Raw genomic sequence first — 25,106 nt, forward strand, 5'->3', positions numbered from 1 at the left:
TCCACGGAGTGAAAATCCAAACTATAAAAACACGTTGTTGGACAAGCCCAAATCATTAAATCCACTATCAAGGTTGTTGTGGTATAAAGTATAAACTATACTCACAATACTTCAATGTAGAAGTGGTTAGACACTCCTTTCTCTTGCTAACAATTGTAAACTCTTGTCTTGTTCCTTCATAACCACTTGATGCCACAAAACGATCCATCAATTGCAAAACCAATCTCTTAGTCACTCCAAATCCTCTTAAAAATTTTGTAATGCCTTTGTGGTAATTTGTTGATTTGGTCAGGAGCCTCTAGACTTAACTCTTCACTAGCACAAATTTGAAAAATAGGATGTGCTAATTTGTCATTAGTAGCAATCAAATATATGGCAAGTTTTAATTGATAGAACATAAAGTGAAATACAAAAATGGGTTATGTCTTAACAGGTGCTTTCATGGGAAATATAAAAAGATGTCAAAATAATTAATTGCTTTGTCATTTTTCCATAAAATATTTCTAAAAAAAATAAATAACTAAACCAATACACATAAGGCATTTGTAAACATTTCCCTACAAAAATTTAGAACAAAGGATTTATTCCTAAAGAAAATAATATGGACAATACAAAGTTCTATTAGCTGCAAATAATAAGAATAAAAAAAAGGGCATGTGAACAAGTGAAGAGACCTGATTAAGCGAAATTCATTGAACAGAGAAACTACAACCGACTTAGCAGTATAAACACACTAGCAGTATAGACTCAAGACTCTTCATGTATATTTGGGATCATTTTGCCTAATCCGAATCTAACACGAGCCAAGTAGCCATGATTATTCTCAAAAAGGAAAAAGAGTAGCCATGATTGATTGGACTAATGCCTCTTTACTTTTCACAATGTCTTTTTATATACTTGAGCATTTCTGTCTATAACCAGTGGAAGCACATAGTTGCAGCCCAAGCCAATTTACTCGCAACTCTTAACTACCCTGCAAACATTTTACTGTCTAATTGATCTTATCATTCCAACTTTACATCTCTTGTGATTGCCAAAGGAACATTAAAAAAAAAACTGATCTCAGCTTTACAATAACTCCATATTCATACTAACTAGCTACTACGTTTTCAATAAACTAATTAAAGATGAAAGAAAAAAAGAAAAATGAAATGGAAGCACCCGAGATATGAAGAAGATAGATGTGGTATGAAATGATCAATGATCATCCCGTGGTGATATGAACACCAATGGCAATGAGAAAGATGGTGATGAGTCCAAAGAAGATAATGGTGTGAACCAATATGGAGACCCCGCTAGTCCTCATGTTGCAGAAGTCCACCACTCGGCTGTGGCCAGGCAGCTGGAACAGCAGCCCTGGTGTCAACACCACAAATAGCACCACTGCTATCAATACCGGTCCCCAATCTGCCATCCCTTTTTCACTTTTTCCTCTTTTCCAAAGTTTGTGTGTTTAAGATACTCGAACACACTAGTATTTAAAGTTGGTGGCCGGGTATGTGTATCCTGTTGTGTGGACTAGACCATAAAACCAAGCTGTGTTTATTACATATAAACTGTTTTATATAGTTTTACACATATTCTTAAAAACAATTGAAATTGTGACTTGAAATCACGATTCTAAATTAAAAATCATGACTTCAAATAATAATTTCAACTTCTTTTTGGATGTATGAAAAATTGTGTAAAATAGTTTGTTGTAAATTTAACGCTATAAAACCAAAGTTTAAACCCTAATTAGACCAAATATTATAAGAATCCAATAGAAGTGTACGATAGAAACATTATAAAAAACAAGTTGTTTTGGTAAGAGGAATAGAGTTGCGTGTAGAGAATTGATGAAGACAAATTGGAGTGTTGAAGGGATAAATTAAAGAAATGGTTCGAAATCGGCAAAATTAGAGCATTAGATTCGGCGCCACTCTGATAGCTACACCATGGTCCGAGTGGTTGGCATCACGTGGCATCTTTCCTCGCTTTGGTCGGCTGTGTTTAATTATAATAATGCATGATATATATATAAGTAGATAAAAAGTTTGTGGTCGTAAAATCAAAAGAGCAATTTAAAAGTATTAGAATCCGGTATATTGCGTATCAAAAAAAAAAAAAAAAAAAAAGAATCCGGTATATTGCAGAATTTCTTATGATTGATTGATACATAGTTCTTAGTTGTGTGCGTGACATTTGTTGAGTACTAAAGAAAAGAAAGAGATAGGCATACATACATACATTTCAGATTTGGACCGACCTTTTTTTAATTTTCGTTTTGTCTCTTTGCTCTTGGACCGACCTTGTTTATGTGATCATGTTGTATGGATCTTTTGTTTGAAGTTGCAATTTGGGCCGAGTTGTCTGAAGTCCAAGATCAGCCCAAAAAAGAGTATTCAACAAAATATTGGACTTCTAATGCTTTTAGTATGAGCTTTCTGTATGGACTAGACGATAATACTAGTATGGGCTTGCACATTGGAGACGAGGAAAAAGAGACTACAAAAGTTATCTATCTAAATCTGTCTGCCCTCTCACCAGCCAGTCACCCACAAGAGAGAGAGAGAGAGAGAGAGCCAGTAGTATTAATTAAAGACCAACACAACAATTTTTTTTTTTTTTGGTAAAATAAAAAATATGTGAGAGGGGGAGCATGGTAACTTTTACGCTTAGGGCAATACGAAGGAAGATGGACACCAACTCACTCATTAGTGGAAATCAGGAAGACTTAAACCAAAGACCTAAGTCTTGTTGTCCCAAAGCTTGGCCATTAGACCACTTGCAACGTTGATGCCCATCAAATTATTATTCATTACTTCGAAATTACAGTAATATGACATTTCATCCTCTTACATAATGCTAGATCCAATTAATAAAAATCACGGTAAAATCCATCATTTACTAGAAGGGAATGAAGCCACGTTAACTGGCCCAAATAGGCTCCCCCAACCAAATTTTTTTACTTTTTTTTTTTTTTTTTAATGAAAGAGAGATATATTGAAATTCTAGTGGATATTGGATAAACTATAACTAAAGATTAGAGATAGTGTGAAGTATGACTTCAGCGGTTGTTCCCCGCACTGACTAGTGCTTCTTTTAATGAGTAAAATGTTCTTCACTAAAATAATTATACATTGTTGCTTTAGCTTACTAAAGATTTGTTTCTCAATAAAATAAAATAAAATAAGCTTAATAAAGATTTACTTAGTCCAACAAAATTAATTAACTTATAACTTTTGGTCTTTCTCTAAATAAAAACCTTTTTCAACGTAAAATATTTTTTAAGACAATGTTTATACGTTTTTTGTGTTTTATGCATCTAAAATTCTTTAGTAGTAAACAAAAACACTTTCCCTAAAATTAAATAAATAAATAAAAAAAAGTAAAAAAGTAGGGCAAACTAAGAAACAAAATAAAAAGAGCAAGATTGCTCTTTTTATTTTTATTCTTTATTTTTTTTTAAAGAGAGTTTTAGCTTATGACATCTACTCCTAATAATAGGTCTTTATTATCAGACCAAGACACCAATCAATTTTTGATCTAAACAAGAATTGAACCACAGATCTCTTATTCAACCATCAGAAATTTTTATTCTATATTAATATCTTGATCTATGCATGTCTAAGTGTCCGTATGCTTGTTTCCTTTTTTGTCACTTTCAAAATTTTGATGGGATAATAATAGATATGAAGTATACATGTTTTTTTTTTTTTTTAATCTTCATCATTTGTTTTTGAATTGTGCCAAAATGGTTTGAAATGATTAAAAGATTAACAATTTATCAATTTGTTTATAGAGTAATTGTACTTATTCTTATTCTTTTTTTTTCTACTATAACTACAAGCCAAGCATTGTAATCATAAATATTGTCAAAACTATGTTTCATAACAACAACAACACAACAAAAATGATTTTTTTTTAAATGAACTATTTGATTTTGTACATTAAGAGAGAAAATACTCCAAATTTAATATAGAATTAATCATAGATTACTTTTAGGATTTAAAAGAATGCTACTGTTTGATGAATGACGAGTTTAGAATGTATTTAGACATAATTATTTTGTGTATTATCTTGTGTTTATATTTTTAATGTTATATGCAAACTAGTCTATTTTTCATAGTATATTTTTACCTTGAATTATAGGGTGTGTTCGGTAGAGTGGATTTTAAAGAGGATGAAAAAAAAAAATGAGAGAAAATGATAAAAGAAAGCTTTTTGGAGGGTGTTTAGTTAAGAGGAGGAGAGGAAAAAAAGATGGTGGAGGTCCAGGTGTTTTCTCCCAAGACCCATCAGAAAATTTTCTCCTCAAAATTGGAAGAAAACTGGGAAGGGGAGGGGGCAAAAATGTGTGCACCTAGGTTGACCAAAATGCCCATGTGCACCATGTGCACAGTGCACATGGGCATTGTTCTTGCTTCTTTTTTTTTTTTTTTTCCCGTCCCGTAGCTCTTTCTTCTTTTTTTTTCTTTTTTCTTTTTTTTGTCCACATGCACATACACAATTATTTTTGTAAAAAAAAAAAAAATGTGTTACTTTTTTATTTGCACATGCACAAATTTTTTTTGCTAAAAAAATGTGTTGCTTTTTTGTTTTATTTAATGGGGACATAATTGTAAATTTATACCAATTTTATTTTTCCATCCTCTCATTTTTTTTCTCAACAAAACAAATAAGTTTTTTATCTCTCTATTTTTCCATCCTTCCAACCAAATACAGATAGGAAAAAATTAAATCTCTTCTATCCTCCTACTTTTCTATCCCCTCCATATTTTCTATCATCTCACTTTTTCACTTTCCAGCCAAACAAACCTTTAGGATTTGTAAATTTTTTTTTTTTTTAAATGGGTTATACTTTGGCCCTCAAAGTTAAAATCATGTCTCCATCTCTGAAGGAATAGCACGTTGTTATTATATTCTGAGAGTACTCCGACTTGATTAATGGCACGAGAAAATTTGCAATTCACTTTGCTTAACGGTAAATATGTTATGATAAAATTTGCATACTGTTTTCCTTGTAATAGCTTCAACGCGTTCTTCATGTTGCCTAGATGATTAACATAACTTTGTCACTCAGTCCTTACCCTACATGGGTCCAAATCCCTATCTACATGCTACATATTAACAAAAGTAAACATCACTTTTTGCCAACCTAAAGTCTCTGGTTCGGACCTTCGGGTCCTCATCATTTTTCTACCCAATAATTCTCTACCTACTTTAACTCTTTACTAGTTCTTACATTCCTTAATGCATTCAATTTGCTTTTACTGTTAAAGATGTAATCCAAGCAAGGAAGCATTCAAAACACACGTAGTCTTGACACTAGCTTTACACCTGCACTTCCTTTCCCCATTTTATTTCTTTTGATTTCTTTTTATAAAGATTCCACCTTCATCAATATCTAAAGCAAGGGAAAAGAAGCCTTGAATTGAACAATTATTAGAAGCAAATGAAAGAAAAAGTCTCTTTCCCGACTCCATAAAGCAAACCCACTAGCCATAACATACCTTTCCTATCTCTTAAGCCCATTGTCTTCCTTCTCACTAAGTTTAGCATCCTAGCTTGTCTCCTTCACCACCAAGAAAATAACACTCATTGGTTCTTCTGCATATTAGGAGCACATCATTGTCTTCTCTCATTCATACTCCCAATAGAAATTTCATAGTCTCCTCCATATATCTCCTTTTCATTTCAAGCAAGAGAGAGAGAGAGAGAGATGGGTGCAGATTGGGGGCCTGTCATTGTCGCGGTGGTTTTGTTCATCCTCTTGTCACCAGGGTTGCTGTTCCAACTACCAGCAAGAGTAAGGGTGATAGAGTTCGGGAACATGAACACAAGCGGGATTGCCATTCTGGTTCATGCCATTATATACTTTTGCATATTCACCATTTTGGTCATTGCAATTGGCATTCACATACACGTTAATTGATCTAAACTATGTAACTTTTCTTTGCGACTTTTCTAATTTCTCTGTTCTTTGTAACTTTTCCTCTTAATGTTCCTTACTTGGCTCCTTATTAAGTGTTATGCGGATGCCTAGTAGGTTTGGTTCTCATTAAAAGAGAAATCCATAAATTGTCTTATTTGGTATTGGTAGTGTTCCTTTTTTAAAGATGCACTGAATCACTGATATTGGGTTTCAAATTTCAAACAAATTGTTGAAGTCTGTAGTGTTCTTTTTTTTTTCTAAATGCACTGGTTGTGGGTTTCAAATTTCAAACAACTCAATTGTCATAGTCTATCAAAACTCCAGGGGCATTAAGGCAGGGTTAGGGTGTTGACATGAACACCTGACCTGACAAGTTAAAAGTCTACAACTACATGTTGGTCAAGATGTTCACATGAACACTAGACCTGACAAAAAAATTTTAAAGTAACATGGGTTGTAGACTACCTGAACACCTAGGTAAAAATTTGAGCCCATTAAAAATAAATTTGATACTCCAAAATCTTGAGCCCTTGAAGATTGAGCAAAAAAAATTGTCCAAACAACAACACAAATTAGCCCAAAAACTTTACCAAAAAATAACCTAATACGGCAGAGAGTCTCCACTGTCCAGAGCAGCCATTTGAATTAGAGTACTCCTTAATCCTTATTACTCTCTGGTGACTCTGAAACTCTAGCCACAACCCCAAGTGCACTAACCTTGTTTTGAGCCTTAAACCCAAATAGGTTCAGCTCTGATCCCTCAGATTTTTCAGCCATGACTTGGACCATCAAGATTTCAGCTAGTATCACTTTAAAGCAAAACAAACCAAGCATACCCATGTTATAAAATGAGGGAAATACAAAACGAAATAAATGATTTGAAGATGGAATACTATATTTAGAATTTAGACACAGGTGGATACCAATTGCCAAATATCTTTGGCTTACAAATACTGCAGTATGAGCTGGGGATAATACATTAGGGTTTGGGAAAGTTTTAGGCCTTGAGGGGTGAGCAGTGAGCATAGAAACTTGAATATATCAACAATTATTCGGTCCAAAAAAAAAGGGTCATTGCGAGGTGACTGAGGTCTATGGGTGTTGTAATAACTCCTGTAATGGAATAATTATTCATGTGTAATAGCACTTCGGTCATTTGGTTGTATCTTTATTACATGGATTAGTTATTATATTGGAATAACTATTCTTTAAATTGAAGAATAGTTATTCCTCTTTAAAATGGAAGTAATATTATAATAGGTTTTAAAATTAATATATTTCCAAAAATATAAAGTTTCCTTATACATTATCATTTACAAACTTTCCATATGTAACAATCAAACTTATGAATAGTAATAGTTATTTCATTACAATGTTTTCTATTCCCAGTAATAAAGATTATTATTCCTAATGTAATATATATTCAATGTACTAAATGTATCCAGAGCATTCTTATCAAGGATTCTAAAAAATTTAGCATTTACCATCTCAAAACCAAATTTTATAACATATAACGAGTCTAAATCTTCTGTCTCATCAATTATGCTCCACTTCATACTCCACCAATAAAATTTGGACAACTAACCTCTCTCATTAAATGAAATAACATTGACTTTAACACTCACGTTACTAAAACGTTAACGTTAAAATTCCTTTCTTTTTTTTTTTCTTTTTTTTCTTCCGCAGCTTTATTTCTTCTCTGTTCCGGCTTTTGGTTTCTTTTTTCTTTTTTTTTCTCTTCTCCATGTGGTTTGTTTCTTGCCACAGCTTTTGGGATTGATTTGGACTCTTCCCCTATTTTGTCTCATTGTAATCCTTTCTCCCAAAATCAAAATCAGGATTTTGCTTTTGTTTTTATATGCCACAGAGGTCCTATTCTCCTATAGGTGCAGATTTGTTTCAACTTTGGAGAGGCTCCTACTGCAACAAGCAACCTACAAGGCTTGTACGTATTGTTCAGTCACAAGGTAAGTCCTCTTCTTTTGGTTTAATGTGAATAAATTTCTTTTTTTAATTTATTTTAGGATTTATAACAACTTTCTTATACTTGTGTGAGTTTGTGTCTAACGTGTGTGTATATATATATATATATATATATATATATATATATATATATGTTGTTTATTAAAAAAAATAACTATGTTGTTTTTGTTTTGTGGAAACCAATAGAAGCAGATGAACACTTGAAGATGAAGTGAGGATGTGTCTGTAACCGGGGCGAAGTGAGGATGAAGATGAACACTGAGACGTCAACCACATAGAGAAGAGAAAAAAAAGAAACCTTGAAAGCCTTGAAGGTTGCTTGTTTCAGCAGAAGTCTCTTAAAAGTTGAAACAAATCTGCACTGGACAAAAGGAACCTCTGTGGCATACAAAAACAAAAGCAAAAGCCGGAAACACTTTGGGAGAAAGGAATATAATGAGACAATAGAGGGAAGAGTCCAAATCAAAAACAAAAGCTACGGCAAGACACAGAACTCAAAAGAGTTCTTGTTGACTCAAACCACATGGAGAAGAGAAAAAAAGAAACCAAAAGCCGGAACAGAGAAGAAATTAAAGCTGTGGAAGAAAAAAAAGGGGAAGAGTCCAAATCAATCCCAAAAGCTGCGGCAAGAGACAAACCACATGGAGAAGAGAAAAAAAAGAAACCAAAAGCCGGAACAGGGAAGAAATAAAGTTGCGGAAGAAAAAAAAGAAAAAAAAAAAAGGGATTTTAACGTTAACATTTCAGTAACAGGAGTATTAAAGTGAGAGTTATCTTATTTAATAAGAGAGGTTAGTTGTTCAAATTTTATTGATGGAGCATGAAATGGAGCATAATTGATGAGACAGAAGATTTGGACTCACATATAACACACCACTTTACAACATCCCTTTCATCAAAACTTCTATTTTTTTAAGACTTCATTTAAATATTCTTTCTTTATCATTTTTATTCTTTTTTATTTTTCCTTCTCTCTTTCTCTGACTCTCTCTCCTCTATGTCTCTCTTTCACAACCCAGAGCCACCGGCCACCATATCCACCCACCCATTTTACAACCACCACATCCACCCACCATCGCCACAACCACAAACAACAACAGAGAAAAAAAAAACCTCCACATCCAAAGCCACAAAATCAAAGAATCATCCAAATCAAAGAATCACAAAATCACAACAAAGACCCAAAACAACCCCGATCAACCCACATCCATCTCTGAACCACCCCAATCAACCCACACCCAGCACCCAAAACCACCCCGATCAATCCACGAACCCAGCCACCGAAATCAAGAACCCACCAAAATCAATCAAAACCATTGAAATTAAAACTCACCGATATCAAATCGCAAAACCCACTCACCAAACGACCGCAGAGACCCACCACGAACCACCGTAGAGATCCATGATCCACGAAAAACCATCGCAACCCAACCACACCCAGCATCACATCCCGGCCACACCCAAGACCCACGAACTCGAGATTCAAAGAGAAAGGGAAACAGAGAGGCGGAGAGAAAATGAAAGAAAGAGTAAGAAGAAGTGGAAGGAGAGCACAAGAGACAGTGAAAAGGAAAGGAGTGGACGGAGAGCACGAGATCGGCAGCGGCAAGTGACGAAGAGCACCAAAAGGAGAGAGGGACGGAGAGCATGAGAGAGAGTGAAAAGGAAAGTGAAAAGGAAGAAAGAAAAAATAAAAAAAATGAGAGCGCACGGAAGAGAGAGAGAGAAATTAATAAAAAATTGATAGCATTGTGTTATAGTGCGATCTCAAAAATGAGAGCGCACTGTAGCAGTATTGTAAATTTTTTAGCATTTACAATCTTTGATGGAGCAAATTTTTGGGTTATAAATGCTAAAAAAAGCATCTTTTAGGATTTGCCATCCTTGATAAGAATGCTCTTAGTGTTTTAACTGTTAGTGTTTTTTTTTTTTTTTTTAAATGAATAAACACTTTATTGAAATAGAGAACACCCAGAATAACACCTAGAGAATTGGGCCTAAGACTGCCTCTATCCAAAATCCAAGGGCTGGACAATTGGAGGCAACAAGAAGGAGATGGGGACCAACCCAATCCAGAACAAACAAAAGGACAGCCCACTAAGCTAAAAGATCGGCACACACATTACTCTCCTTATACACAAAAGAAATATCTACATTTATAGAAGATATCCAAATTAACTGTTAGTGGTTTGACAACATTATTTAATTTATTTGGTATATTTTAATTGTTACTCTATTAGTGCTTGCTTTAGTCTTTAGCTTAACTAGTCGTAGACTCGCATGAAAAATTTAATAAGATTATTTTTTATTTTTTTTGGAAGGAAAATAAGATTATTTTTTATTGGATAATTATTGAATTAATATATTAGTTTGTATATTTTAAAAAACTCAATGTGTTATTTGAAATTATGTTTTAAATTAGAAGATTTTTTTGTAGTGTGACAAAATATATTTTGTAGTCAGGTATTATATATAGTGAGATATGTATGAAAACACAATGAAATATATATATATATATATATTTTATAAATTGATAGTATGAGAACTATTAGACTAAGTTATAACTACGTATACTTTGTTTATTACTATACAGATATATGCAATTCATTTCTTATAGGTATATTTTTCTCCAAAACATAGATCTGCATCGATCTCTTTCTTCCTCACAATTGAAACAAAGTGAAAAAGTAAATAAAGATAACAATGCAATAAATCATTATCAATAAATCATATATCATAAAGTGGAGATATAAAATAAAAATAAAATAAAATGAAAAAAGAAAAAGTTCCTTAAGTATCTATATATAAAAACATTAATAGCATAATGATGTTCTAGAGTAAATTATTATTTTATCTTATTCTCTTTTTAGCATTTTCAGTAAAGATTATCAACTAAGCAAAGTAAAAGATTACCAAGAAAGTTCAAATTAACTAAAAATTTAATGTGGAGATGCTAATTATTTGTAATAAAATGACCAAAATAAATTTGAGAAAAACACATAAAATTTTTTTTTAGAAATTTTACCAAACACATGGGATGCAACAATACAAAATTACTACACTGAATATTTTTTGACTTTTTTGATACGTTACAAATAAAACAACTTTATTCCCTTTTTGTCACAGCATAGACTATAGAGCGATTAAAATGTTTATTATATTCCCCCCCCCCCCCCCCCCCCCGAGGTTATTTTATAAGCACTTTGATTGAAATCAAAATATGCTTTTTATTTCTTTTTCATTTTTTGCCAAATCAAAATATGTTTTTTATTTCTTTTTCATTTTTTGCCCAAAGGCAAGTCAGCCTACCAAATAATCCAAATGATTATCATAAGGACATGCTATCATAGAGCAATTTTTGGTAAATGACTATTATATCAAACTTTTGATGATATTTTAGGCTAAGATATCCTAGATTCGACTTCTCAACATAAGCCGGATGTCTCTCCACAATAAGTCTAATCAGGGGATTTTCCGCAACATCACCAACCTGAGTCTTGTAACGGCAAACTGATATCTTTTCATTGTTTGTAACAACTACAACCTCGTCTTTGTGAGATAAAAGCTCATTTGCCACAACCATATGCAAATTATACTTTTTAAGAGCCATATCAACCTTCTCCAAAAGTATTTGTATATTTGTCTCTAGTTGTTTAGTCAGGCAAAAGAAAACTTTTAGTTCCATTTCATTGTAAAATAACAAAAAGTCAAGGAACTTATAGCAAAAGGTTTTCTATACAAAATTTCAGGAAAAGGGAGACTAATAGGCCCTCCACTTTCTTCAAGACATAGGGGATTATGGAAGACCATATATCCTTTGCCTACCCTTTTCTCTTTCTCAAATTCAAATTACCAAAGAAGTATATGAAGCTATATTGTGAATACATCTCTGTTCAATGGAAGTCCATTGGTAGGCACATTCAAATTCATAACCATGTATATTTTGTTTTGATATAAACTCAGATTTCTATTAAAAAAAAACTACGCATTAACCCAAACCAAAATTCAACCAAAGATATAAGAGTGATCTGTGATGGAAATTTAAAAAATACAACACAAAAAAATTAAATAAAAAAACCATCAACCTAAATTAGAGTCATAAGAAATAACCAAAATCAAATAGGAGAGAGAGAGAGAGAGAGAGTACTCATAGTTTTTGTATGGAAAAAATATGGATTGAATGAAATAAATGATATCAAATTTATATAAAATAAGATGGGGAGAAGAAGAGTTAAAATATAAGAAAGAGGAAATGATGAAGAAAGTTTAATAGTAAAATAAAGAGTAGTAAAGAGATAAAGAGGCAAAGAAAGAGGGGAAAGGTTGGAGAAAGAGAAGAAGAATTTTTTTTTTTTTTTTTTTTTTTAAAGAATAGGAAGATGAAAAGGTTTAATTATTCAATTTTAACAATTACTTGAAATTAGAAAGAAAAAAACGAAAAGTTAAAATCAATTTGGGTAGTTGAATATAGTTAAACATTTGAATCCAATGAATAGTAATATTTGTAATGAATAGTCAAACATGTACATATATCCACTAAAAAAATAATGAATTATTCAATTTTAACAATTACTTGAAATTAGTATCCAAAAACAATTACTTGAGATTAGAAAAAAGAAAATGAAAAGTTGAAATTAATATAGGTAGTTGAATAGTCAAATATTTGCATTTAAAACAAATGATTAATAACAAGTTGAATAGTAATGGAGTGCATTAACAGATTTGTCCATAAACTATATTTCATTATGTAAATAAAATAAAATAGAAAAATCATAGAGGATTTTTTTTTTTTTTTTTTAAGTATGGTGTGGCTGATGAGGAGACTCAATAGGAGTATAGCAATATTAAACTCTACGTCTCAACTTTTAGATATATATAGATTTGTTGAATTTATGTGTTACATTTTGTACATATACATATGTAATAAAATAATGCCTGAATGTTTTATTGAACATGATTAATATAATGGTTAAATGCCTAAGTTGAATATATTGGAAAAATTATAAATTTTACTTTATTCTTTTGCATGTTTAAAAACTTCATGTATTTGCATGCTTTTCTTTCTTTGATATTAATATATTCATTTTTTTTTAATTTAATTTTGTTTAACTTAAGTTTCTTAATAATTGACATGGAAGATATTCCTAAAAACACCACTTAAACTCTTACTAAACCAAAAATAAAAATAAAATTCATTGATGCTTTGGCCTATTGGTAAATAGTAAACATTATAAAATGAACGATCATAAATTTAAATCCTATCATATCTATAATCCACTAGTGACTACCTTAACTTTGTTGCTCAATCCTTACCCTGCATGAGTCCAAATCCCTACTCTGCAAGCTACATACCAACACAAGTTAACATTATTTTTTGCCAACCTAACGTCTCTGGTCTCTAGTTCAGAACCTTCAGGTCCTCATCATATTTCTACTACACCCATTATTCTCTACTTTTAATGTAAATATGTCATCCAAGCAAGGAATTAAGCATTCAAAAGAATCAAAACACAGGTAGTCTTGACAAGAAAATAGCCTATTTGCGAGGGAAATGAAGCCTTGTAGTAAACAACTATCAATTAGAAGCAAATGAAATAAAAGGTGTTCCTACCCATCTTCATAAAGCAAACACAGTATCATAATATACCTTTCCTCTCCTTTAAACCTGTACTCACTTCCTTCTCACTACGTTTAGCATCCCCGTCTCCTTCACCATCAAGATAATAACTCTCACTCGTTCTTCTACATATTAGTTGCTAGCATATCATTGTCTTCTCTCATTCACACTCCAAGAGAAATTCCAGTCTCCTCCATATATCTCCTTTTCAATTCAAGCAAGAGAGAGAGAGAGAGAGAGAGAGAGAGAGAGATGGGTGCAGATTGGGGGCCAGTCGTTGTCTCCGTAGTTTTGTTCATCCTCTTGTCACCAGGGTTGCTTTTCCAAATACCGTCAAGAGTAAGGGTGATAGAGTTCGGGAACATGAGCACAAGCGGGATTGCCATTCTGGTTCATGCCATTATTTACTTTTGCATAGTCACCATCTTGATCATTGCAATCGGCATTCACATATATTCATGATCATGATTGGATCCAAACTATGTTCACCCCTATTTGTTTTGGTCTTTTTTTTTTCCTTTCTAATCTTCCTCATCAGGACAGGGATGTTGTTCTAATTTCTCCTTCTTTGTAACTCTAATGGTCCTTACTTGACTCCTTGTTTAGTGTTATGCGGGTGTCTAGTAGGTTTGGTTCATATTAAAAGAAAAATCCATTAATTGTCTTACATTGGAAAAGAAAGAAAAATAAATATATAAAACATTGTATTTTAGCATTACTGCTCTTACAACTTATAAAGACTCCATTTCACCTGTAATTAAGGGTATCACAGAAATAGGAGTAACACTGTTTTTTTTTTTTTTTTTCTATACGATTGCTAGTTTGGTAGTGTTCTTTTTCTTCTTCTTTTTTTAAATGCATTAATTGTGAGTTTCAAATTTCAGTTAACTAAATTGTTAAAATTGTTATAAGTTATCTTCTAGAAAACCTGTGATCAAACCCGGCCTAAACAAGTTTTAAAATAAATAAATAAATAAATTCAATTGATATTTTTGAGCCTATCGTAAATAGCAAGCATTATAAAATAAACGCTATAAATTTAAATCATATAATGTAACATGTGCATACTCATCCTGTGAGATCTCACCCGTAGTTCATAAACTCAACCTCGGATGCAACAATGGCACTGGAATTAAGGTTTGGTGCCTATTTAATTAGTTACCAAACTAACAAAATTTCCAAGTCCCAAGTCCTAACACGTGAGGCAGAGATAACCAAACCCAATTTACTCTAAATAAATACAAAAGTCCACAAAAGTAAACTCGTCCAATCACAAGCTAAAAAGTTACTCCATATTTCACCGGCATTGCTTTTGATTTACAAATTTAATATAAATTCAAATCATAATGAGATTGAGATATTATTTTTGGATTTAAGCTTACTTTTCACTGTTGTTTAGCTTTAGCATGTGATTTTGGACTAATTTCAACACCACGAGATGACATATCATTATCAATTCAACTCAAATCAAAATCACTGTTAAAACTGTAATTTATATAGTAGCAAAGAGCAATTTAACCCAAGTAAATATAATAAGTTACTACATTAACACAAGCAAAAAGCTACATTTCCAAATCAAAGAGATCTGTGCTTGTACATGTTTGATAAACCAACTTACCAAGTATTATGTTAATATATAACTGAGGAAAAGAATAACACATACACAGATCTTGAACAGGAAAAGCAAACCCCCTGAGAAGGCCAGTGAGACAACCGGGTTTAGCCGGTGTAGATGTGGACGTGGAGAGCTAAGATGAGGATAGCATAGATAGCAAAGAAGATGAGGGTGTGGATAGCTATAGCCTTGCCATTAGTCTTCATGCTGCCAAACTCCAGCTGTCGGTTGTGACCCGGTAACTGAAAGAGAAGACCCGGTTGGAGGAGCACGAAGAGTACCACACCGATTAGTACAGGGGCCCAGTCAGCCATTTTTTCTCAAAAAATGGGTTATGTAGGGGTTGTGGGTAAAGAGAAGGTGGTAGCTTTTAGGCAACGCAGATAGATGAAGATGAGGACGATGGAAGTGAGAGAAAGCTTTTTTTTTTTTTTTTTGGTGGTAATATTAGGCTTTTTTGTTAAGCTCAATAAGTCAATAGGAATAGGATAGAGTTTTATTGTTTATTAAATTATTAATAGTAGAGTGAGTGAATGGGTGAGTCACTAGGGGATGTGGATGGGGCTTTGTCTGTATTGGGGCACATGTGACATGTGAACTCAAGTAATGATGGGTACTGGGGAAGTCCAGAAGGAAAGGGCCTCGGGCTTTCACTCTTCTCTGTTAAAAATTTAGGGAAATTTTTCATATTTCATTTTATATTAGGGATAATTACAGTAAATCCATCTGAGGTAAGGTTTATTTGTGTTTTGCCTATCTGTGGTTTAAAATTTTACACTTTGTCCACCTAAACTTCAATCCGTTATCCACCTCACCCCCAGCTGTTAGAAAAACACATTTTTAAGGAAAAACAAACATAACAAAAATCAAAAAACTAGAGTTTTGATTGCTTAACAAAAATCTTGGGGCGTGTACTTCAAGTTTCTAAGAAAGATCAGCCTCGTCTTTCTTCGAATCTTGCACTTCAAGTTTCTGGTTGTTATTATTCTCAAAGTTCGAAACGGCGCCGTGTTGCTTTTTCAAGTTCTTGATGGGATTTGATTTCACAGCGACTTCCATTAAGCCTTGAAACCTTTACGAAGACGAGAGCTCCTCGCTTTCTATTAGAATACTACTACTACTACGATCCGACGCCGTTTTCTTCAACTCTGAGATTTCAGCCTCCATTGCCTTCAACTTCTTCTCGCTTTCTTCTCTTTCGTATTCAATCTTCATCCTCAACTCCTCCAGTTCCATTCTCAACTTTTGGTTCTCAATCTCCAACACATCCACTTGCTTCGAAGCTCTATCAATCTTTGCGTTCTTGGATGAGATCTCGCTCTCCAGGACAGGAACAATAGCCACTGACTCTTTCAAAAGCTTGTGCCCCAAGAGTTCGGTTTTCAACAGCGACTCTCGCTCACGCAGATCTTCGACGACACGAAGCAACTCGATGACGTCGGGTGGGCGAGGTTGAACCTGAGCGGAGGAGCGTGGAAAGTACATGCCGAAGGAGCGTGAGAACACGGCTTTCGAAGGAGCTTTATTAGTCGGACTCGGATTCGGCGACGGCGATGGAGGCTTCGGTGGCGTTTCTTGTTTCGAACTCGCCGGAGGCTTTTGTAGCCCCATTGCCATTCTCACCTTCCCAGCCACCATGGGAAGATCACGATTACACGAACCCTCTGTTTTTGTTTATCTCAGACAAACAGACAGATATAACCCTAAAAAGATTACAATATATTTCTTAGGTTTTAGGGGCTATGGTATACAATGGGGAGAGAAGCCAAGATCAGAGTGGGATTTGTGTGCTATTCCTCCCCTTTGTTCTTATAGAAGTTCTTTAAGCAATCAAAACCCTAGCTTTTTTTATTTTTGTTATGTTTTTTTTTTTCCTAAAAATGTGTTTTTCTAACGGCTGGGGGTGAGGTGGGTAACAGATGGGTAACGGATTGAAGTTCAGGTGGGCAAAGTGTAAAGTTTTAAACCACGGGTAGGCAAAGCGCAAACGGGCCTTACCTCAGGTGGGTTTACAATAATTATCCCTTTATATTTTATCCCTTATAACTTATTATGCATTCTTTATTAAAAGAAATTATTACAAAATAATCAAAAAGTTTAAAATTTAAAAAAAAAAATAGAAACTTGACAAATTTTGAATGGTAGAACATAAGATGAAATATAAAAAGTGGTAAGATTTCTAATCATGTTTGATTACACGAAAGAGGAGAAAAAAAAAAAGGGAAGGAAAAGGACGAGGAAAGGGGAAGGAAAATACTCCTATGCATGTGTTTAGATATAAGGGTGTCCCTCCTAGCTTGGGATCTTGGGCTCAAAGATGTTATTATCGAAAGTGACTCCCAACTGGTGGTTATGCCCTCATTGAGCATGGTCCTCCGCCAAGTACCATCCAGAAGGTGAATGAAGGAGCTAAACTAGGTTTGTGCCATTTCAACTCATTGAAGGCAAATCACGTTTGCAGAAGTGGAAATTCTACAGCACACCTTATGGCTAGACATGCTGCAAGTTAATCTCAAATTGTGTAATATGGGTGGAGGATACCCTGCCCATAATTGCTAATCAAATTCAATATGATGTAATCTATTTGAACTCAGGTTCTGATTAATGAAAGTTTGTCAAAGCTTTTTATCAACAACCAAAAAAAAAAAAAAAAAAAGATATAAGGGTGTCAATTCATGTTAACATATCGTGTCGAGATAGGGGTATTCAACTAAATGACTCAACTGAACACAGCTCATTTAATAATTGTATCATGACACAAGTTGATACGACGTGACTAACTTAATACTCTTAATATTAAACAAGTTGGATTGACATAAATATACTCATTTCACTCACTTCAAAAAAGCAACTCATTATATTCCAATATGTTTGACCTGATTAATATTGTTTTAAATTTAATACAAACTCATAACATTAAAATACCTATTAAGTATACAATTTGAAAGTTAACAATAACATCAAATACTTAAAAAGATTAAATACTGTAAGGATGTGGTGTAAAACCCATAATTTACCCCTCTAATCCCAACTTGTCACATCATCTTATCACATATTTAAGAATAAGCACAACCACACCTAATCAATTCTAATACTCATATATAAATCCAACCAGATTGGGAGTTTATTGAGATATTATTAAGTGTGGCAAGATATATTAAATTTTAAGTAAAATGCTGATTTAACAACCTCTTATTGGGTGGTATAAAACATGGGTTTTATACCCCATCCTTACCAAATTCGGACTTTTACTTAAAATATATCGTTTAAAAGTTCATATTGAAGGGTTTAGAGATTTAAGGTTTCAATTATATCCTTTAATAAGGTTTTTTAATTACTCACTTTTATTTTTAAGTTTAAAATATAGGTTAGATATCAAATGTATTTGAAAAATCTAAAATAAAATGATTATTTATTTGTTATACATGTTAAACAAGTCATTTCAAGTTGATACGAATAAATTAATATGTTAAAGTATCAATTGCAAGTCAACATGCTTGTGAAAACAATTCTTACCCTGTCATTTTCAATTTGACCCAAACCTGCTAAGACGCATCCCTAATCTGTAAAAACTCGTATCGTGTTCACAGGTCGTGTAAAATATTGACACCCCTATTTAGATGTAGAGGAAAGAGAAAGAAAATAAAAAATAAAAAATATATATTATTTTACTATTTTATCCTTGTAAATTAATAATTAATTATGATGATATGAAAGTAATTTCACAATAAATTTATAACTTTCCAAGAATTTAAGAGTAATTTTATGGATTTTGAGGGAAAGTAATAATAAAAAAATGGTGGGACCTACCACAAGTTTTATAGTACAATTAGTTGATACCTCCTAATATTTCCAACAAGTTCAAATCCTCTAATTGTCATCAGCAAAAAAAAGGTATTGGGATCCATGAAAACCATTTATCTTCCTTTTTCCTTTCTCTCATGTCTTTCCTTCTAACTAAACAATGGAATTTGAGTCTACTCTCCTCCCTTCTTTCCCATTCTTTCTAACCGCATACCTCTCTCCGTTGCTATAAATTAAATCCTTTTTTTTTTTTCATTTTTAATCCCAAATGTTACAAGTAATGACAATCTAAACATTATGTTCATATGTGTTAAAAATAAATGAAGAATTTGTTTTGGTATTCAGTATTTCAATTCGACTCTTCAAATATCAATTTTATATTTTCTTATCTTCATTTTAAGTTTTAAGTTTTAATATTTTCTCTTTACCAATGTCAATTCTCTTTCTCTCTCCATTATGTTATGCATGCATAGGGGTGAATATCCAACCCACTAGCCTAGTGAAACTAACCCAACCTAACGTCTCAGATTGGTTTTTGTGGGTTGGTGGGTCGGTTTGGGATAGAATTTTATTTTGACCCTCAAGTTGGGTTGAGTTCAAATTAATAGTTTTTTGACTTTTTTTCAAGTCATCTAATCTAATCCAAGCCATCATAATATAAGTTTATTTTTCTACTCCTATTTTAATTTTTTTAGTTTGATTTATTTTAATATTTAATTTTTTTTTTTTTAGAATCAATATCTTGAGAACTAGATATGATGAAGATGGAAACTTGTGATATAATTTAGGTATATTATATGAATTGTAAACAATTTTAAATAATTAATGAAAGTTCATTTTTTTACACAACTCCTCGACCCAACCCACATAGGTTACATTGGTATCTACATGTGATGAGTTGGGTTGGGTTGGGTTGGGTTGAGAATGTCTCAACCTACCAAGTTTGGGTTAGGTTGAACAAACCCTCCAACCCAACCTTGCAACCCATACACACCCCTAAATTTATGCACTATTTACCTTGTATAGAAAAAGACAACCATGCATAGCAAACAATGTTGTTTTGGCTAATAGGCACCAATCAAAAATTTCTTTCCACTAGACAAGTTGCAATAGCGGTGAATATATATATATATATATATATATATAAACAAATATTTAGATTGTCATGATTTATTTTTGCAAAGTTGGTCATTTGATCAATTCTAACTTTTTGATTTGAATTAAAAAAAAAAAATCAGGATTCAATACTACCATTGCCATTGAAACAATTAAATTTTGATGTAGCTGTGCTCCATTAAATAAAATTGAGACCTTGGAGTGTGAGCAAAAGGGACAAAAGCATGATTGCCCATGCCTCTTAAAACAAACATTCACATAGCCATCTCGAATTTCTATCAACCCAAAGGTGAGAGCAAAATGGTGCTCCTAGCCTCCCCTTCCATATGCATAAAGCCATTTCACTGGACCCACTTCCTTATTTCAAGCTATTTATTTTGACCCAATCAAAAAAAAAAAAGAAAAAGAAAAAAAAAGAAGCTATTTATTTTGACCAAACCCTCCCCCTAGCCTCTAGCCTCTTTTTCAAAAGAATGCCTATAATAAACTTCTGCAAGCGTGACGTGAGCAAAAATGGACGGTGATGGTGAATTGTGACCCAACCACGTTGTCGCTTAAATGCTGTAATTAATTGCAAGCTGCAAATCATGCATCCACTCAACCTACTTGTGAGTTTGATAACATTAGAAAATGATTCTTTGCCTTATCCAACGGAGCAACTAGAAACTTTAAAGAAAACAAAAAAAAAAAAACCCAAAAGAAGGATAAAGTGACCGATTGATAATTAAATGTTCTTGCTTTAGGGGATTCCTATTCTTCCTCCTATATGGTCTTGAGGACATAGTAATAATATGGTATCCAAAGCCCTTTTAATACTTTTTATGCCTTTGTGATTATTCTTCTTTCTTCTTCTTCTTTCTTCCTCCTCTTCTGTGTTGGAAGGTGAAGTTTTGGACAATTTTGTAAGGCTGAGAATGAACGATTGGGCTGCACCACTCATAGCTGCGGCACTGTTTGCACTTTTGTCACCAGGAACACTGTTTCAAATGCCCGGAAAGACTCGGCCACTTGATTTAATGGGCATGAAGACTAGTATTGGCTCCATATTTGTGCACACGGTTCTCTACGGTTTGCTTCTTATTTTGTTTCTGGTTGTTCTTAACATTCACCTCTATGTCTAGGAAGCAATAGGCTTCTACTAGGACAAAGAGTTTTATGCTATATATATATATATATACTATTTTTGTTTTCTGCTTTTGGTCTATGTAAGCTCTCAAGAAATCAGCTTTTTGCTAATGAAGGGATTATAATTATCATTCAGTCTCCCACAATTTTCAGCTGGGTTTGTCAAGCTAATCATTACTATGGGAAAAGAGATTTACTTTGCCATTCATGATAGAGTCATATAGAGTTACTTGTCGCATGGTTAGAATGTTTCTTGGGCTAGCAATTTGAGTAAGAACTAGTAGGAAGACAAATCACAGTGTGGTATTTCAAAAGATAATGACAAATAATTAGCAATAACCTCACTTGATATGTTCTTTAGCAAGCATCGGTTTCTGAGAGACCTTGTTGTTTTGGGAACAAGTACAAATATAGGCAGGGCCGCAGGAGATTTTTATCTGCTCCTAAGCCTTTGAGCTCACTAACGGGTTATTATTATTTTTATTATTATTATTTTAAAAAAATAGCCTTATTAATGAGTACCTTTTTTTTTTTTTTAACCGATTAAAAATACTACCTAAATATCTCATCCTCCCCTCAATAGGCTCTAAACTCCCGTGTTCTCTCATCCCATTAATTTAAAATATGAGGAAGTAGGTATTATTAGGCTCAACTCACTGGATTATTAATGAATATTTTAAAAACACAAAGTTAAAATGCATTTAATAATTTTTTTTACTATTTTAAAAAAATAAAGCAAATCATTTAAAAGAAAAGCATACACAACCAACCAATACTTTTAAGTTTTGGGTGCAAAATAGATGAATCATTGCAATTTTTTTCCCCAGTTAACATGTATACATTGTAACTCGTAATTAAACATTTAACATATATGCATTATAACTCATAATTGAACATTTGATACTTTTCTATATATGCCTTTGGCACACTCCTTAATAAGCCTTTGTTCAATCTAAATAAGATTGCCAGTAGCCTAATACTCTTAGTAAAAATAAGGAAAATTATCAGTGAGATGTGCTTGCTTATCCTAAATTCAGCCTTTTATTTTCACATTAATGTAAACAATGGTCTAATCTCAAAAAGGAAACACATATAAGCGTCAAATTTTAGCATTGGACTACAAAACTGATCCCTCATCTCCCAAATCCAAGAGTTAAAAACTTCATTAATAAAACATTGTTATTGATGGGTTTGGCTTACTTCCAATATTTTTTTTAACTGGAATCTCTTTTTATTTTAATAAGAAATTGTTACATCACCCGCTAACTAAATAGAAAGTGGAGATTAAAACTCATTAGCACTTGTTATTGTGTATTTAAAACAAAAGGACACCTCAAGTTAAAAAAGTACTAGAGTTAAGCCAAACCCATTATTGTTATGTTTGCTTTCACCCTATGCCCTAGTCTCAATACAAAACTCAGTGTTTCTTAATTAAACCTGCCATTTTGGCCTTCAGAACCGATGAAACAACTTGATAAGGTCTCCTCTCCAGTCTTTCCTCTTACTGATTTATTGCTAAATCCAATTATGCATGAGATTGAATAATGAACACACACCTTATTTATGTAACTGCTATCCTCTCAACAAGATAAAATCGCCAACACAATTACAGGAATGAATCTTTGCTAAATTTGCCTGTAATACAATGGGAATGGAAGCTAGCCCATTGTAAGATATAGAACTTTTTATGTGATCTTTATAATGCCAGATCCTTTCGGATCACTCCAAGTACGCTTACTCACTCACAAAGAGATTCATCAATGAATTTGAAAGGACATCCTCGAGCAAAACGTTAGACAGTCACATAGTAGATATTGATCAGTGAACCAAAGGGCAACAAACAACATATATTGAATTCTAATCAAATTAAGAAAATTCTTTACCTTAAAATTGACAATCATATTAGCCAAGATAAAATTCGAACAAATGATTTATGTCAAATTGCATATCATCCTGTGTTTGAAATTCGGATGAGTAATTAAGAACCATATATACCAACCAGTCAAACACAAAACCATTTCTAGTTAATGGTAGAATCCATGGAGAATTTTCAAGCTTGTAATTCAACTAAATTCATTTATGACTAACTCTCAATAATTTCAATCCCATTAAAGATAGAGGACATGATAACAAAGAGCAGAACACAACAATCTTACACTAACTGTGAAACTTGTGGATGTCGGGTGTTGTTTATTGTGGGGGGGGCTATGCTATGAGCCGATGTACATGTGAATCCCAATAGCTAATAGGAAGATGCACATGAGAGCAAAGTAGATGATGGAATGAACCAGTATGGATGCTCCACTTGTCTGGAAGTTGCCAAACTCTATGAATCGGCCTTTGCCCGGAATCTGAACCAGCAAACCTGGAGTGAGCAATATGAAGAGCACCACTGCCACAAACACCGGCCCCCAATCAGACATCTTCTTCACCTTATCTCTCTCTCTCTCTCTCTACCAGATCTCTTTTGTTATCTCTCTTAAAAGTCTTTTGAGTAGCAAAAATATAGACTAAAAGATGATTATAAAATGTGGGTTTTGCTTTGGGAGAGAGGAAGAGACAAGGAGTTGATGACTTGGAAAGTGAACGTTACAGCATCAAGCTATACCCATTCACATTATACACCTCACACGCACTACGGTCAAGGAAACTTCGAAAGTAACACTCATATAGTACATGTGTATTATTGAATTGATCCTAGCAAAACTATTAGTTAATCCGAAAAATAGGTAAAAGCTTGACGTATTAACCTCTTTTTTCCATAATCTCGTTGCTTTTGAGAGGAAATTAGACTTTGTGGGTGAAAAGCACTTTTTATGATTGCTCATGAGATCAACATTCCAGTGGTGACTTTCGTAGCTACCCCCATGAGCAAGCCACTACTATGTTTTAGCAGTTTGATGTGGGACCAAATTACGAGCCAGTTGTGCAGTCCACACAGATGACAGAACTATAGTCTAATTTGTCGGTTATCTAATAGTTCATACCGGAAATGTGGATGTTGTGGCCGCAAACTGGATTTGGTTTAAAACGTATAGTAAGAAATGATTCTCATGAAGTTCCAACAGGGACCATTCAAACTCTAATCCCATCTCCAAAGATATGGTGCTATTGGGAGTTTTCTAGATAGCCCTCCAATATTTTAGAATGTACACCATAGATAAATTTGCATTCTCATCTGTCCAACCTGATTATAACATTGAATGTTTATTTGATTCCATGGGAACCGTATGTATTTCCACGAATCTAAATTTGAACATCACATATCTTCAAGGAAAAGAAGTAATCATAATATACATTTCTTGTATCCAATGCAAATTTAACCTTGACCACCAAGGGCTTGTAGCTCAGCGGAATAGTCTCCTCTCCTTTATTGATCAAGGTTTGAATCATCCCTCCTCATTTGTTGTAACCTACTGAATTTTAGTTTTTTTTAAATAAAAACAAACAAACTAACAAACTAACCTTGACCACCTGACTATAACAAAAGGCAAGGAGGCACCTCCATTGTTGTAACCTACTGAATTTTAGTTTTTTTAAATAAATACAAACAAACTAACCTTGACCGCCTGACCATAACAAAAGGCAAGGAGGCAGTGCCGTTGTTCGCTTCCAGGGGTAACCCCAAAGTTTGAGAAAAACATGGATAAAAAGATGTTCAAAACAATTCACTAGCCAAGTTGACTAACCCAAAAAAAAATAGCAAAACTTAGATACAGGACTTAGATGTTATTCCTTAAGTTCCCCCTTTTAAATTCTGCCATGTGGCTTTTTTCTTATGGGATGAAAGTGTATTTTTTTGTTAAGCAGTCACATGGCAGAATTTTTAGAGGGGAACCTAAAGAATAACACTTAAGGTATTATACATAAGTTTTATCCAAAAAATTTAGCTATCCCAGCTTTTCCAAGTATGACAAAAGTGAAACCTT

At 33.3% G+C, this 25,106-nt stretch overlaps 4 protein-coding genes across 4 annotated transcripts; 3 read left to right on the plus strand and 1 right to left on the minus strand.

Moving 5' to 3' along the window:
- Window positions 1-663: 663 nt before the first annotated feature.
- Window positions 664-1,544, minus strand: LOC126707028 (uncharacterized). Its single transcript, XM_050406618.1, has one exon. The coding sequence runs from the start codon at window positions 1,412-1,414 to the stop codon at window positions 1,205-1,207; it is 210 nt and encodes a 69-aa protein (XP_050262575.1). The 5' UTR covers window positions 1,415-1,544; the 3' UTR covers window positions 664-1,204.
- Window positions 1,545-5,284: 3,740 nt separating this feature from the next.
- Window positions 5,285-6,078, plus strand: LOC126714585 (uncharacterized). The gene has a single exon (XM_050414791.1). The coding sequence runs from the start codon at window positions 5,705-5,707 to the stop codon at window positions 5,915-5,917; it is 213 nt and encodes a 70-aa protein (XP_050270748.1). The 5' UTR covers window positions 5,285-5,704; the 3' UTR covers window positions 5,918-6,078.
- A 7,489-nt stretch (window positions 6,079-13,567) lies between these two features.
- On the plus strand, window positions 13,568-14,229 carry LOC126714586 (uncharacterized). The gene has a single exon (XM_050414792.1). It carries the CDS (start codon window positions 13,770-13,772, stop codon window positions 13,977-13,979), a length of 210 nt encoding a protein of 69 aa, XP_050270749.1. The 5' UTR covers window positions 13,568-13,769; the 3' UTR covers window positions 13,980-14,229.
- A 6,549-nt stretch (window positions 14,230-20,778) lies between these two features.
- On the plus strand, window positions 20,779-21,312 carry LOC126714587 (uncharacterized). Its single transcript, XM_050414794.1, has one exon. It carries the CDS (start codon window positions 20,967-20,969, stop codon window positions 21,171-21,173), a length of 207 nt encoding a protein of 68 aa, XP_050270751.1. The 5' UTR covers window positions 20,779-20,966; the 3' UTR covers window positions 21,174-21,312.
- The last annotated feature ends 3,794 nt before the right edge of the window (window positions 21,313-25,106 follow it).

Source organism: Quercus robur, chromosome 2, assembly GCF_932294415.1.
Source record: "Quercus robur chromosome 2, dhQueRobu3.1, whole genome shotgun sequence".
NCBI classification, from domain to species: domain Eukaryota; kingdom Viridiplantae; phylum Streptophyta; class Magnoliopsida; order Fagales; family Fagaceae; genus Quercus; species Quercus robur.